At 38.2% G+C, this 17,300-nt stretch overlaps 1 protein-coding gene and 1 long non-coding RNA gene across 4 annotated transcripts in view; one reads left to right on the top strand and one right to left on the bottom strand.

Moving 5' to 3' along the window:
• The window catches only part of LOC139777514 (beta-1,4-N-acetylgalactosaminyltransferase bre-4), a 114,031-nt gene that overhangs the window by 6,956 nt on the left and 89,775 nt on the right, over positions 1-17,300 (bottom strand). For all 3 annotated transcript variants that reach the window (XM_071714991.1, XM_071714990.1, XM_071714992.1), the window contains exons 4-5: positions 10,048-10,316; positions 9,425-9,661 (exon numbers count right to left, since the gene is read on the bottom strand). In XM_071714991.1, coding sequence (XP_071571092.1) covers positions 9,425-9,661; positions 10,048-10,316 — 506 coding nt within the window. The remainder of the gene's footprint in view (positions 1-9,424; positions 9,662-10,047; positions 10,317-17,300) is intronic.
• On the top strand, positions 898-16,349 carry LOC139777515 (uncharacterized). Its single transcript, XR_011719381.1, has 4 exons — positions 898-1,243; positions 10,018-10,248; positions 15,092-15,351; positions 15,995-16,349. It is a non-coding gene; the product is annotated as an uncharacterized lncRNA (long non-coding RNA).

Genomic DNA, 17,300 nt, shown 5'->3' with positions numbered 1-17,300 from the left:
CTGCGGCAAAATAATCCGCTCTCCGGCGTGTTTTAAAGAAACTTTCTTCGCAAAGTTGCTATAACAGACTTGTTTAAAAGCCGAGGGAAGAGTCTTGATCTCCTGCGGAAGGGACGAGGAAGCAGCCGCGTACAAATTGCCGCTGGCTTGACAAGAGGAGGCGCCGCCACGTAAGGATTGATGAAAAGAGGGAGGGTGGCAGGAATCCCGCGGACGTTTGCCAAGTCGTCGGGCGCAATTAAAAGTTTCGCGTCTTATCCTGTCATCGCGGTTACTCGTATGCCATGATGGAAGTAGGTCATACGTAGGGAACTTCGGTGAATTTTCCTCATATTTCCTGCCATCCGCTTGCCATCCGCGCTCCGTCGTTTTCATCCTCTCAGGCTGCAGTTGAGAATATTAGGGCGAAGCCGAGAGAGTGATTAATGACTTTATATTCTAATTTACGATTATTATTATTTTAATAAAACAAAAATGACATAATATTAATTTCTACGCAATAATATCACTTTTTGTTTGATAAGAATATCAACTAAATACACTGTTTAATGGTTTTTTTAATAGCGTTGTTGATTCTAAACAGCACAAATAATTCGTAAGTGAAATTTATCGAATACGCCGCGGAGCACTTTGTATATTATATTATATACTTCCTATGGAGAAAGACGGAAGCAAAAGAGCGAAAAAAGCGTGAAAGGAATCTAACTGAAACCTCGCGTCCGCGATTATTCGAGAATGATTACGAGAGACCGGCGAACTAACAGGCTCTTTCTCAAAGAACGAAGAGGAAAGGCAAAGGCTAACGCTCTCAAAGCCGCTGGCGCTGCATCTCTCCCGTCAGTCGTCGATTATTATTGGCTGAATAAACTTCGCGCTCGATCGAATCTCCTTCACTGTCGCCGACAAACATACGCGGAAGACAGACGCGGAAAAATAAAGAGCGTTACGAGGAGGACCCCCGCCGTCGGAGGAGAGGTCTCGTTTCTCCCGGTCTCTCGACGAAAGGCGCCTCTCGACGGAAGTGTATTCCGGGTATTTCAGATATTTCTTTATGCCGTCAGCGATGAGTAAAAGGTGACGCGATAAAGCGGGGATACGGCGAGAGGCGGGCGAGGACGCGGAATACAGTGGACGATAAAGAGACGCAGGTGCAGCGCGACTACGGTGAACAATTTCACGGGGGAAAGGAGAAAAGGCGAAATGGAAACTCATCCCAGAGGAAGGCGATGTTGACCTAAAAGATGTAAATGTCAAGCGATCTAATGGCGTTTCATTACGGTGCAGTTCTACGTTATTTATGACGAGTGTCGCATTGACACTCGCGCGCGCGTTTCGGAGCGCACTGTGCAATTACGCTCTTTGACGAATTAGAATTGCAAACGGACGGGAGCGAAATGTGGTTTGGCCGAGAGAAAAAGTAGACAAACGGCTCTCTAAAATCTCTCAAGCGTATTATACAAGGCGTCGGTGTACAGAGATGCCAACAAAAGATGGTACAATTGCCTTCCAGCGGACTACTGTTGACAAATCGAATTATGTTAACATATAATATTAAGATCTTTCATTGTCATCGCCAACAATATAAATTTAAAAATATCGAATAAACCACTTTATTAAAAGGAAACCATGTAAAGGCAGAAAAATGCTCAGCTTCGTGAGAAATAAAGCCAAAGAGCCAATCGATTTACGCCCCTCGCCTTTAGCCCTCTTCAAGGACATAAATTGAGTCATCGTCGTGTTTAGTGTCAAGTTTCATAGCGATCATTTATAAAAATTGAGGCCGAGTTGGAACAACAGTTAACTTTTATATCACACCCTTTTTGAAAATAGTTCTTCTCGTAATAAAAAACGACAGATTATTTATTTATATATAGTATTAGTTTTTGACCTGCGGAGTTTTGGTTTCTTACACTGCCGGCCAGAGATTTGAATACACTCCCCTTTCAAGGAAGCTTCTTTGTTATTAATTAATTAATTTAGTCATAACTTTTATTAAATATTAAAATCTTACCGATCTCTGATAAAAGAATTCACAGAAATATCATACAAGATATTTGCAAATATTTACTTCTGCGCTCACAAGAGTGGGTATGATGCAAATATTTACTTTTACGAGGATTTTGTACTCGATTCACCTCAGAAAGAATGCCACGACTTGTAAAAATGGTTCATCAAAACCAAAGGTGCATTTTTTGATGAAAAGAAAATTTACTAGTTATTGGTTAAAAATGCGTTAGATTCAAGTTATTTTTGTTTTACTTAAATTTTCTGTAGTTTTCGTATAACAAAATAATCATTTACCTCTAATGTAAATACGAACTACATCAATAAAAGTAAATTTTTTTATAATACCTAGTCTTTTAACGCTGTATCCAAACTTTTGGCCGGCAGTGTATTTATATACCATTATTGGTAGGTACAATATTTTCTTGGTCCTCAATCAGATGGTGATTATATTGAACTATCTACACGTATCCAATAATGAAAGTCCATTGGTTGCTATTATCTTTCATTCCCATCAATTTATCGTCATTTAATCTCGTAATTATTAATGTAACGCATGAGAACGGGTTGCGGCGTGGAGAAATGCGGCGAGATGGTGGAGAACGGACGATTAAATGTTTATCAACGTCTTTCGCCCGCGACCTTTCCCGCGATGCTGATAAATTAAGATCGTATCTGAGTCGTCCCGACAGACACCGCTCTCAACTAGCGACGAACTTGATTCATTTCCATATATCAGTTTCCGCAGAGGAACGCCGCTTATTTATTCATCCGAAAGAATTGCGTCTACAATATCAAGTTATGCGCTGCCACGTTTGTTCGGAGAACGGAGAAAAGGACTATCTGTATCTCCGGCTGTATACGTCCGTACATTTAAATTCCCGGAATATTCCGCGTTGTTCTCATCGCGTCCGACGTGTTTCAGCTTTCGTTACTTCCATCGCTGGTAAAATAATTTCTCACAATTTTTTGCAACAGCACACTGAAACTGACGTGTGCGCGATATTTCTCACTTGAATTCGCGTTTTGATGCGAAGGCGTCATTCGATGAAATTATTACACTGTGCGAAATAACGAAATAATTTTATAGAAATCATCACTTATTATAGTCAATCGTGAAAAATCATTTCTAATAGAGTACAGTAAAAGAGTGCAACAAAAATGGCAATTTCCTGTGTGAATTCAAGATATTTCAGTATAATGACATCTCACAGTCGTCTCGCAGTCTGTCTTTTCCCATCATCTCGCCAACACGAGAAAAAACTCGATCGCGTTTTTCATCGTAATTATCGAGCTTATGGACGGAGATACGGCGGATTTCCTCGATATCGATGACCGGACGATCGTCGTTAATGATTGTATATACAGTTACGATAATAAGAGTGCGCGGATGCAGGCCGGTGCTTCCGACAGTTCTATCTAGCGCGTTATTAATATGCGGATTTCTGTATCGCGAGAGTGCCCGAAGCCGCGGCGACTGGCGACAGGTGCGACTAATTGTCCGCGAGAGAGTTGCCCGCCTCGATAATCTTGCCCCTCTTCCGGTAGTAGACATTCATGGAGGAACGTTCGCTGCTCTTCCGCACTTCTGTTTCACGAAACTAATATCAGACGACGACTGAAATTGTGAATATTATACCCAGGCGGTGTATATTTAAATCCGCGTCCATTTAAATCTACTATCTGTCTAGACATATTTATTCAAAGTTAATATTTACCATAATTTATACAGGATGACAAATTTTGTTGAAACTAAATAGCTGTTATTTTGTAATAAATGAATGATGAATGTATACATGTCCATTCCCATTTAATATTCATTTCAATCTACGTCAACATTTATTGCTATCCCTATAAATAATTATCCTCCTCTATATTATGAAAAGAACAAACGAGTATTTTATTATCTGTATTTGTTACCTGTATTTTCCTGTCAAATTTAGTTTTCGAGGAAAAATTCAATCGTAAAACGGGAAGGATATGAAATATCGAGAAAACTCGCGAGATTAGCACCACTCTCGAGATGGAAACTCTCCTCTCCGACATATCCCCGAGCTCTTATCCCGTATCGAGAAATTGATTTTGTTCGGGCCAGAAGGAAGTACGCCATGAATCTAATTTCCTGATCCGCGGCGCGGCACAGTCGATCGGCCGGGCTTATACTGCAAATGAAGTCGCGACTTCGCTGCCGATCCCCTCCCGTCGTCGATTCGATAAATATTCAGCGCGGCACTAATTATGCAAAAGTGAAGTATTCGGTGGGCTGACTCCGCTTTAATCCCAAGCCGAGGCATAGTTCTAGGAAACAGAGACAGAGACAGAGGGATAGAGAGAGCACTCGGAATTTGAATTTCAAAATTGCGGCCGAGCGCGACCGTGTCCGAGCCATTTGGGACAATTAAAGTCGCGTTAATTTGTAAGTGCGCGCACGCACACGCGCGTCACACGCGTACACTCACACGCACATACGCATCGTTTTATATTCGATATGTTTCCGGTCCGCGCAAATAAATTTATTGTAAAGTATGATACAAAATTTATTCACTTTATTCACCCTTCATGAAAATATCGCGTGTGAAAGCAATTTCTACAATTTCGAGTATACATATACTAGGATTAGGAAATTATATTTTTTATTCTATCAAATGTATATTGCAGTATAAGATTGATAACCTCGATATTTGTATATTTAATTTGTATATTACTTTACTTCACGTATTATTTTCGCATCCTATAATTTTCCCGAAGCAAATACAGAAGGATTCCTCGTCGTCGTAGATTATTTCAATCGGATCGCTATTATGCCGTATTATATTTATATTTCTGCACGTAAACTTTACTTTATTTTATCGATTTTTAGTTAACGCGCAGGTGCATCGTCTTCTTGACGAACGACTGGTTGGATTAAGCCTCTCTAAGCTCAACTTGACGATAAATGGCCGTGACTTTGCACGTACGTGCGATCGTAACGGTATCCGTGCCGCATGGCGGATATGCGGGCTGCGTTCGCGATAATCATGACCTATCGTTCGGTTTATTTTTTTGATGCCATTACGTGATTACACCTTCGAAAGACACCACGTAAACTAATATAGATCGACACTGTAATTCCGCAAGACATTATTACATGGTGAGTTTTACTAGCACTTGCTGCAAAAAAGATTACACTGGCTAAAAAATTTAAAAAATTACACTAATAAACTTAAATTCATATTTTTTATTATGGTACTTCAGCATAATGGCTCAATAAATTCTTACGCAACGTTAATTCTCAGTAAATTTGAGATAATTAGACTTATACTACATCTGCATCTACGTGATGTAAATGTTACTTCTGGAAGGAAGAGAGTGGGTAATAGCGCCTTATACCATTTTTTACTGCTATTTTTACACTAAATATGCGATGTACTTCTTCGTTATCAACAAAATTTGCTGCATTTGCATATCTCTCTTCCATCCAAAAGAATCCTTTAATTGGGACAACCATATCGCGATACAACAGCGTGAATTTTTTAATTTTAATTGGGCATGATTTTTTTGTTGGGATTTTACGTGCAGCTTTTGTTGCATATACAAATAACCGTGACTCATGGTGTTCTCGGGTACAATGCATTGCGGGAATCACGGGGAAAATGTTAGTTAGTCCCTCAGGCTTGCAGCAGGATTAGATAGCACTTAAGCCTGACTTGCACGGGCTTTTCGAGAGTAGTCTGACAGTGAGTAACAGTTCGGCGCATTTTCTAAGGAATCGCGCGCAACGCAACGGGCGAGAATAAATCGTTGCTGTTTCGCCGTAATTAATCGCGCCGGCGCCAGTGAAATATTGTCTTCGTTAAATTATCACGAGAATTCATTGCCCGGCGATCTGTCGTAAATTAACGTCATTACGACTTAATAGCGATCCGATTGAAATAATTCTACGACGACGACGACGACGAGGAATATCCTTCTTTATTTGCTTCGGGAAAATTGTAGGAGGGTGGTAATCGCATTGTATAATCCTTATTAAATTATCACGAGAGGATTCATTCATCGGCGATTTGCAGTACCTAAATTAACGTAAATTGGGCCGTAATAGCAATCAACTTTAAATGCTTCTGCAGTAAAAGCTAGTGAAAAATTTTTTCACGATCTTTGAATAGAATCTTCATTAAATTTTTTCGAAAATTGGTTCTCGACTTGTCGAAAATTAATAATGAATAAAGATTCTTAAATATTTCTATAATAAAAAATTTTTTCATTTTTTTAATTTAGAGAAAATATTACGAGGAATTGAAGTTACAGGAAAATAAATGATTATTCTGTTACATTAATATTACGACAATAATCATTATTCAATATGAATTATTTAACGTATACCTATTTGCCATATTTTTCTTCATAAATATCGATGCGATAATGTATTTTCATTCAATGCTTTTCACCACAAAACGTGTGACCGCGTTGAAAAATTGCGAAACAACTGTCTCTCTTTCTTTTTTGTACATTCATTTGCATACCGAGCGGAGAAACGCAAATAAAATCCGATTTGGGATTCCATCAGGAATTCTTCCACACTCGAAACTTTCCAGCGGAAACCATATTAAATTGCACCGACATTTTCGAGAGACGTTCTGAATGTATGATAAAATGGCCGCGCGCCGGAAGTAATATTGCTCAGTTAAATCGACTTAAGATCGTTGTTTGAAGTGGCAAACGAAGATATCAAACGTAGAAACGATATGTGAATTTTAAATACGATTTTTAAATTCTCCCCGCTCAATGTGAATAAGAACGTACACTCAGAAAAAAGTGTAGCATCAGATAGTACAATTGTGAAGATCTCTTCTACAAATAATAGTACAAATAGGGACAGGGATAAATTGTAGTAAATGAGTCTAAAAAATTGTTCTAAAAAATTATTCTCAGATTGTCTGAAATCAATTGACAAACTGCTTATAAGACTGTAAAATATTACAATATTAATTCGCGCGTTTGTTTCACAGAATCACAGTTTTTGTGTTTGCATGTGACAAAATAAATTTGCTACAAAATTGTAGTTAATCGGTGTATTTCATATTTTCTCTTACATTACAATTTAAAGTTTCTTATCTGACAAAATAAGGTCTACAATATTGTGTTAACTTTTTCCGAGAGATTTTTCTCAGTGTAGGATATTTCAGAACATATTCCTTCTCCAATTTCAATTTAATATCAGCAAAGATGATATTACTTTCATTCAAATTAACGTTAATTGTACGCGGCTTTTCCCAGAGGAATTGTTCGCATTTGAGCTTTCTGCCGACATACGCGATAAAGATTCGCGAAATACGCAATGTAGTAAAATCAAATTCAATGACGAATCGGATATATTATGTCTAGCGACAAATTTGTTTCACATTGTTACGAAACTTCCTTCGCATGTAATTTCATTGTGCCATCATACACAGACCGGAAGTGTACAGAAGCGCTGCGTGGAATAACAAGAGAATTAATCACAGTCATATTTTGACGTCTCGCATACGCGGTAAGTAAACAAACTTAGTCGAGCAATTTTAATGAAGATAAATTGCGAGCCTGCTCTCGCAGCCCTTCAATAGCCGAGATAAATCGCATTTTCTTGGGTGACTGAATAGAATGATAGATTCTGCATCCCGGCCGAAGGAAATGCTACTATCTGCCCGTAAGATAATTTTCATTGCATTTCTCTTACCTACTCAAAACTCTGATATCTCTGATATCATCCAACAAGTTGCTTAGAAGCAAACAGATCAGATTTTGCTTTTGTACATTTTCAAGAATTATCTGAAATTAAGAATGTATTTATAATTTGTTAATTAAATCTTCTATCAGAATAAATCACTTTTACTTCCTCAGTCAAATAATAAACAACAATGGAAATATTAATCGACTCTACTGGGCATTATAATCGCTAAGACAATACGACCACGATTTGGTTCGATTATCGTCAAGACGCTCTTTTAACCAATATAAAATTGATGTAATCTTTGATACAATTTATATTGGTTAAAAGAGCGTCTTGACGATAATCGAACCAAATCGTGATCGTATTGTCTTGGCGATTATAATGGCCAGTAGAGTCGATTAATAAATCTTCTATATTACTCAAATACAAATAATTCGTTAAATATATTTTCTCTGTATTTAACATTATTGTATTTATTGATTTGCAGAGATATTTGTTATATTTATAATTAGATATAATTATAATCGGGGGAAGAAGAATTCTGGAATATATATCGTGCTTTAAAGACCTTTCATTCATGAATTGGAGATGATACTCGTAACGTTTATCTTCCCCATCTTTCATCCCTTTTCCATGTTACTGCGGTAGCGATCTGTAATCATCAACCAACTTCGCAGAACGTCGTAAAAGCAGCTCATAACATAATTCATAACCTGGTGATTAAGGGTTAAGGAATATGTAATTACGATGTAATACCGATGTCGGAGCGACCTGAGAGAAGACGCTTTTGCGAAACCGTATCTTCACATGGCCGTCATTAAATAAACTGACAGAAATAACTACACCCGCGCGAGAGAATTATATTATGAAGGTTTTTAAAAAATTTCATTAAAATTTAAGCGGCGCGGGCGCCGCGCGCCGTGTCGGTGAAATTATCTCGCGTCGTTTCTCTCGAGAGGTCCATGCGTTGCCACGGTCGGTCGATTACTCGAGTCGTAGAAGGGTCGAGTCGGTGAAAGAGCGAGAGATATAAGAAAACGTACACAAATTTAATTAAAAATTAAGTCGGAGAGCTTAGAGGCTACGACGGAAACTTTGTAACGGCCTCTTTCGTACGAACGTCTCCCGACTCTTGCTCTCCCGGCATTTTCCTCTCGGTAGGAGGATCTCCATTCGGGGCAGGGGAGACAAGCAGGAAAATACGGGAGCAAGAGGAACGTCCGCTAGACAGCAATAAATCGTAGCAAAGTATCGGCTTACACGCACCAGCGAGGAGAAGAGGCTCGCGGAAGATCGTACGTTTATATTCCGGTCTACGGAAACAAACCGTGTGCTCCGAGGGATGTTATCGAAACACCGGAATGCACACGTCAGTCGCATATATTCGGGATGGCTCAGGGTGAATAAGAATTTACGATTCCCGACATATACCGAAATATCGTTCAGGCAGCGACTTGAAGCTAATCCCTTCTTTTTAACAAAAATTATATCATTTTTATGATAGTTTAATTTTAATTGTTTTTGAAAATTATATCGACGTTCACCATATGGAACCCATCAATTTCGGTATTATATTTAATTTAATTAATCATCAACCGCATCAACGTGTAAAGATTAATATCGGGTTATTTGTCGAGATCAGTTTCGCAAAGGGATCAAAGTGTTCTCGAAGATTTTCGCGAAACAAACATGCGACCGGTCAATTTAATTGCGACGCACACGAGTCTCGCTTACCTTCCTGCTCGATCACGAAGATCTGATAATCGATCTGCTGTCGCAGCAGGATCGGATGCAGGTTGTAGAGGAGGGTCTGCAGATGCTGCGGTCGATCGCGAAATGGAATGATTATGGCGACGCGATGCCTGGCGACGCAGTCTGCGGGCCGACCTGTGCCGCCCGCCTTCACCTCCACGAATGACTTCTCCATTTCGGACAACGGTGGCGGTGACTTACTAACGACCACCGGTCCAACTGCGAACAGAATAGATGGGCGATGAAATGATAAATTAAAGAGGCGGGAGTAATTCGAGAAACGCGACGGAAGAAAATATACCTACATATATTCACTTTTCTCCAATAAATTTATCGTATTTGTTGTTTCTATAATAAGAACGAAACGTCACAACGATTTCTAATATATAGATATCGAGCGATTATTAATACATTGTCTATATCTCTATTTGTAATATTTGCATATTAATTTGTTTACCACGATATTTCACTCCCGAATTCAGACGCGGTAAAACCGTAAAACAAAGTTTTAGGGCAATTTCGCGATACGCGGGTTGTAATTTTGATTTAAAAAAAATCCTCCCTACTGATTACAGGTCAATATCTCCGCCAATTTTTTCACTTACCCAAATTCGGTGGGATAAGGGGACACCGTGGCATCGTTGCGTTGCTAGTCGCATTTGCCACCGGAAGCTCTCGTGTGGTTCCACTGCCGGCGACCAGGTTTCTGACCGGCACCGTCTCGGATTTGGACGCGTTCGTGAGGCCCTTGGCCAATATTGGGAGTAGCGTCGTCGAGGATACATTGCCACCCGCGGCTAAACTCGGTACGATGGTAGGTGGACCGTATATGATCAAACCGCGCGGGTGGGTTCTGTACGAGTGATCCGCGTATCTGTAATACAAGAAAAGAAGAAATAAGAAATACTAGCATGCGTGTGAACACGTTAAAAATTACATTAAAGAGATGCAACAAAAAGTAGGCATTTGGCCTGATCGATGATGACATTTCAAGGAAAAGTGGTTGCAGATTATCGCGGTGCAATTTTGTAAGTATACAGTGATAACATTTGGATGATGATAGATGTCACAGCTTTGCTTCCTCTCGCGCGCGTCTTTCGCGTTTAATCTGATATTAATCGTAAAACCGTATTAATGCTATAGCTGGCGATCGATTTACATTAGCGATTCCAAAGTTAATGTCGAGCTCAGGAGTATATCGCTTCCTGCGTAACACGTACGCATCCAATTATTATCTATTGATTGCACATCGCAGCTCAACTACACGCAGCTATTACAAGGCTGACTGTGCAACGCCTCCGTAATTGAGAGAGCGATTAGAAGACCGTTCGACCGTCTAATCGCGACAGAGATTTGTGCTTCGAGGAACAGAATTTCTAACTCAATCATCAAGTACAGCAATAGTGTCATTTACATTCAAATTGCTTGCAAAACGAATTACATTTATTTCCGAGGAGACCGCAGGGTATATGAATGCTTTTAGTTGTGCTTCTTGTGATCTCGGAAAGAATTTCCCTTTAAGGACGATCCTTCGACTATCTTCAATTTCATTATTTACAAGACTAATAAATAATAAAGTATATTTCATTAATTTGCACGTAAATAATATCGTAGAAACAAATTAATTTATTCAATGTATAATAGAAGAAAAAAATTACATAATTTTTTCGGTAAATTCATAATTAAATATCGCTAAAATAAAAAATAAAAGCTTTGATTTAATCTATGTTAAATAAATTACTTCACGTACATGACTTTATTTCTGAAAATTCTCGTTAAAATATAAAAATTCTCGTTAAATATGAAAAACAAATATTCACTTATTAACAAAAACTAAATGGGGAATGCTTAATAATCATTTTGGATACGTAATTTATGCATCATGATTACAAAATTTTTAATAAAATCCTGATTCCACCGCACAAAATTTGAGTTAAATCTTTGATTAAAATCAGTAGAGACTTATAAGGATAAAAAAAATATTTGCTCAGTAAAAACTAGGTAAAATAACCACAGTTAAAATAATCTGAGAACTAACAAAGCCGAATTCGATAAAGTTAATACCATTAGAGTTGTATTAAATGGTGGAAAGTCAGGAAGACGACGATACATCCTGTGTAACGACTCGATCGTAGAATCTCCGAGAATTAAACCGGATGCCGATCCATCCGGCGGCGTTTCCCTTGCTCATCTCGCAAAAATTTCCCGACCTCTCGGTACAGAGACTTCCTAGGAAATTTGATGTGATGGCACGGCCTCTCGAACTTTAAAAAGCGATTTTCTCATGCCGCGAGCGTTTACTGCACCTTTGTATCAATTTTTTTCCTTAATTTTAGATCTAGGATGAGGCTATATATCTTTTAACTCAATTGCGACAGCAGTTTGCTTAAATGCCACATGAATATTCGAGGGCTAAACGCCCTAAAAAAAAAATAGAATTCGAAATTTCACATTATTATGTATCATGAAATTCGTTAATAAAATTATAAACTCGAAAGGTCTAAAACCAACTAGAATTCTAGAATTTTGAAGACAAAATTTTTCTAGTAATTCTATATGCTTGAAGAAACTCGACATTGTTACGTGATCATGAATTTTCCATCGTTTAAAATTTTTTTAATTCCATTTAAGATGTATTAATTATAAAAATAATAAAGAAAATATCCGAATTTTTGTACATCTACTTCCTCAACCGTAAATTATTTTTTCCAAGATATTTCATTTTCTCTCATTTTCACATTTCTCCAAGAAGGCGGGCTAATTTTTTCAGGAAATTGCCTCAATTCTTTTACAGCGACCTTTAAAATCGAAAATCGAACCTCGACATGAAACATGACAAGTTTCCCGAACCACGTTTGCGTTCTAATTCACTTAAGGTTTACGAGCGAAGTACGCGGCAAGAAATTACGACGAACTTGATCCACGCAAGACGACATCTCCTCTCGGTTGCCTCCTGATGCGCTTCGTTCGTTCCTCTACCAGTCCTCTCGCTACGAGAGAGCGTCAGCGAATTTCCCGAGTTTACGAGCCGGTCCGCTTGCAGTTGCAATTTCCGGGACTGCCGCCGGCCACCGCTGCGACTGCAATCCGCAATCTAACGTCCCTCCCTTCCTCTTTCACGTGCAACGGATAGGTTGCTACGTGCAAAATCACGAGGCAGCGCGCTCACAGTGTTCCTAGTGTCTGTGACAAAGGCCCGCGATAAGCTAAATAGGGAATCAAGCGTGCGACACCGTGGTTTTAGTGCATTAAAGCTCGGGATACCATTCGCCGCTATGTGACGTCACGGTGTCGAAGGAAGGAAATTACGTGAAATGAAATTTAAGAGAGACCAAATTTTCTCTTTGCAATAAACTCTGGATGTATATCTGAAATGAAATGAAATTTAAGAGAGAGACCAAATTTTCTTTTTGCAATAAACCTTGGATGCATATGAAATTTTGCAGCTGTCGGAATTTTCAGTCTAACAGAATTTATCTAAAAAGTCGTGCAATTTTAAAAAGCGTTCTTAGTCGTGCTTACTTTTATGTAATAATATAACAATAATTAATAGAGCCTAAAAAAGATACATCGTGCATTAGACATGTATATATTGGAATCACAATAAAGTGATCAAAGCGGAATAAAATACGAATAAAATAACGCGAAACATAATTACATCGCGGTCACTTTGGTTTTGTACAGTTAATTTTAATTTCATGTCCGAAAGGGCAAAAATTAAATCATATTTATGTGATAATAGTCTATAGGTCAATTCCAAATGATCGATGACTTGTTGTAAATGACAGTTGTTGACGTTTTCGTTGTCGCGTCGTTTGCTTCGCATCACCTATATTTTCTGCATTATTTTCGCTGTGGCGTAACTTCAAATGTTGAGCGAGCAAAGTTTAGACTGCGGTTCGCTTGCGGAACGATTACATGAAAGCCGACGAAGTTACGGGCCGCAATGTTGATCGGTTTTCATGAGAAGGCGTCTCGCGATAAGAGCCAATGCGAAAGTTGCGGCAGGCAGGTGTGTGCAGGTGGATTCTATTTGCATGCTACGTTCTCTCAGCGCCGTTACGCCAACGGCGAGCCTGTTTACGAAGATTTTTGAAGCCGAGATAGAATCACCTCCGCAATCTCGCGTGACGAGAAAATTTACAATCTAATAGAACTTGGTGCGAAACAGAGCAGACTGCATCAGAATCAGTGAATAATCATTTAGAAAGAAGATTAATCAGAGCATTATGCAGAGTAAAAATTGTGTAAGTAACAATATATATATTGCAAGTATAATAATTTGCATCATAAAAAATTTTTGTATCTAGAAATTTAAAAAAAAAAGGTTAAATCTCTCTTAAATAAAGATGTTATTTTTGAAATAACGGTCATAAAAAATAAAATGTCAAAAAACTTTTTTTTATAAAGATTTATATGTAAACTATTTAATATTCGATCATGTTTTCTCCTTTTAATCACAACCAATAATTATGTTATACAAACTTCAGACATATATCGAGTCCGTAACGATTACATAACTCAGATATGTCTCTATTTATCTCAGCTGCGAAATAGTTTCGATGCCTCGTGATATTTCGGGAAGGTGGAGAGAACGCGGGTGGTGTCGAGCGTCGTCTTGAATTTAATTAAATTCACCTAGTACCGCCTTGCACATCCGTTTGGATCGGACGGGCTAGAGGCGCACATCTTAGAGAAACGAGCAAGAGCGACTAATGATTCAGTTGATTGCGAGACTTAAGAGAACTCGACGACGATGAAACTCGCGTCGACGACAGACAATCCGACGGCGGACGATCAAACGAACGAGTGGCTTGAACCGCGTGCCAAAATTCGAAATGCGTGTTCAATGTTGGGATTAATTTCGCCCTGAAACGTAATAATTATTCTAAAAGGAGGTGTGTCTAAATCAGCAATTCGCAAGTTAAATGGATTTAAGAAAATCCAAAAAAGGTTCTACTATTAAACGTATTGATATATTAAATAATAGAATATAATATAAAAACGTCTATACTCCGTCCAACGAGAGATCATGGTTGATCAAACATCAAACATAAAAATAACGATAGGCCACAGAGCCGCAACAAGGTGTTCGCGTTAAATTATTTTCATTTTTAATAGATATTGTCCAACACTATTAAAAATAAAAATAATTTAACGCGAACACCTTGCGGCTCTGTGCCCTATCGTTATTTATGTTTGATCAACCATGATCTCTCGTTGGACGGAGTATAGAATAATGTAGCGGTAACTGACAAATAGATACATTTAGGTAAACTTTTATTAGTGTCTATTAATTCGACAAAGAGCAAAATAAGAGCATTTAAAATGACGATTTTGTCAAAATGATGATTAAGACGATTGTGAGATATAAAATTAAAATATTATATAATACATTAAATATAAAATGTAAGAAAATAAAAACATAAAAAAATGTAAAAATTAAAAGACAATAATAGTAGACACATTCATCAATGCATTATAATGTCCATTAATATCTATTCGTAAATTCGAAGAAAATAATCATAATTATTTATACATATACATATATATTGATAAGATTCAACATAAGAATCATAGTTGGGACTAAGCTGAGAACAGGATAAGAACGGGACATGTCGCGAAAGTATTCTCTTTGTGCATGTGCAGTCATAAGGAAGTCTCAATCCGCGGGATTCGGGAATTCGGCGGAATTCCCGCCACGTTCGGAACGGCATAAATCTGACATGACTCATCCCGGCCGTCGATACGGGATCGGGCGCGTGCACCACCTGGCACAGAAATACTTTGCCGGCTATGCAGCAACCCCGAATCGGAATCCACGGAAATCTTTCCCCTCGGCTATAGAGCGGCGCGGAAGATATCCTCGCAATGAAGCGGGCACGCGGAAAACTCGGCGAAACTCGCCGGTACGTAAAGATATATTTCTCGATATACGTGATAGGGGTTTTTAAAAGTCGCGACACACGATCAACGCGATTGGTTATCACTACGATAAAATGGTGAGAAAACTACGGGTATTATTCGAATATTGAATGCTTTCATCTAAGGATAAACAGAAAACTTACGTAAATATCGTAAACAAAATTCCTCGTATTAATTATATCGTTGTGTATTACAATTCAGTAAAATCCTAATTAAAATCAATGAGAATAATTTATTTGAATATTTTATTTAATAATTACATGTAAGTGAAATTTATTTATTCGTGGTTTTAAATTGACACATATTATTATTAACCAATGAATTATTATCAGATAATTATTTAGTTCCAATCTCAACTGCATTTTTATTACAATAGAAGTTGAAAACCGTGAATCTTATAAAATCTTTAATGGCGAAGTTAAGGAGATTACTAGGACAGATGGTGATTTCCCATCGAACTTTCTTCAGGGATAAATCGCCGATCGTCTGTCAAGGGACGCTTACGGTTGACAAAATATCCGATAACGACGGCATCTTGTCTTCGATAAAATCCATCTCTCGTATCGGACAAAGTTTTCCGTGCCACTTTTATCTCGGTTCCGATAATTTCAATTTTTTCGAATTTAGGCGGATATATCCAAGACGGAACGCGAAGAGTTTTGACGATGATGCTTCTTTAACGTCGACGCGACGCGCCGGCTCACGCTTTCCGGAAGAAGCAACGGAAAAGGAAGGAAGGAAGGAAGGAATGACGGACTCGAGAGTCCTCGAGGGGACGCCGTCGTCAAAGCGCGAGGAAACTCAACATCGATCGGCAATGTCGCGCACGGAAATGTCCGTTAAAAGTTTGACAGGACTCTCTACTCGGAGTCTCGCCGCAAAGTGGAGTTTCAGATGGCAGACGGGGGTGCAGCAATAGAGTGAAAAAGAAAACAATGCTTCTGAACGCGCCGAGTAAGATTTAAATGCATACCTCGACTTTTTGCGCATCATAATTTATTCTTTTAATTTTCAAAATTACAACAATAAAGATATATATATAGTGTTAAGAATATTTTTATTCCTAAAAACCTATTGTATAAATATGTTGCTTCTAGGGTAAACAAGTGCTAGATGTATCTTGAGTTTAGGTGGAAATAGAATATTACTCGCGAGTATTACTCGCGAAAAAAGAAAGAAAAGGATTTATTGATCCTGTCGGGCTTTGATGGCGACGGGTCAACGTTCGAGACATGATCAAACAAGTAATTTACGGTGTAACAGGGTTAATATAGAACATAAAAGAACTCAGGATTCTTAGTATTAAGAAAAAGGGGTTGAATAGAGAAAAATTTTTATTTCGAAGATATCGAATTAGATCTTCTGCAGATGAATGAATCATTCCTTCGAGTCTTTCTGTCGCTCTAATTAATTAAATTATAGTTAAATTAATTTTACATATAACTAAACTAAATTTCAATCTCTCTTTTCTTCTCTTTATTATTTACAACCTCGAAATGTAATCTATAAAAAATTTTTTTATTTTTATTAATATAAAGCTAGACTTTGGCTCTAACTCTGATAGAAAGTTCTATCAATAAAAAGAACGGTGACAAGCATGCCGGTATAAGTGTTAACATATTTACAGTTTTAATTTCAATTCGCGCGTGACACGATTCGAAAATTCACGTCTCGAAGGAAATTCACGTAGAGGAGGCATGTCTGATCCGATATCTGATATTCTCTGATGGCGATATAACATAGACGATCAAGACAGCTAAATCCGACGGCGTGACGGGACTGCACGCTCGCATAACTCGGTGAGGAATTTACCAGGGAATATTCTTGACTTCCGATATAGCTCTCCGGAGCATTCGTCCGATGGGACAGTGTGACATAAGGATGTACTAATGCCCAGAATAATCGTCCCTTCCTTTGGGAATTAAAAATCGAT

This window comes from Temnothorax nylanderi, unplaced genomic scaffold, assembly GCF_030848795.1.
Source record: "Temnothorax nylanderi isolate EJ_2023f unplaced genomic scaffold, tnyl_v1.0 TNYL_tig0152_pilon, whole genome shotgun sequence".
Classification (NCBI taxonomy): domain Eukaryota; kingdom Metazoa; phylum Arthropoda; class Insecta; order Hymenoptera; family Formicidae; genus Temnothorax; species Temnothorax nylanderi.
This window is presented reverse-complemented; position numbering and strand designations above follow the sequence as displayed.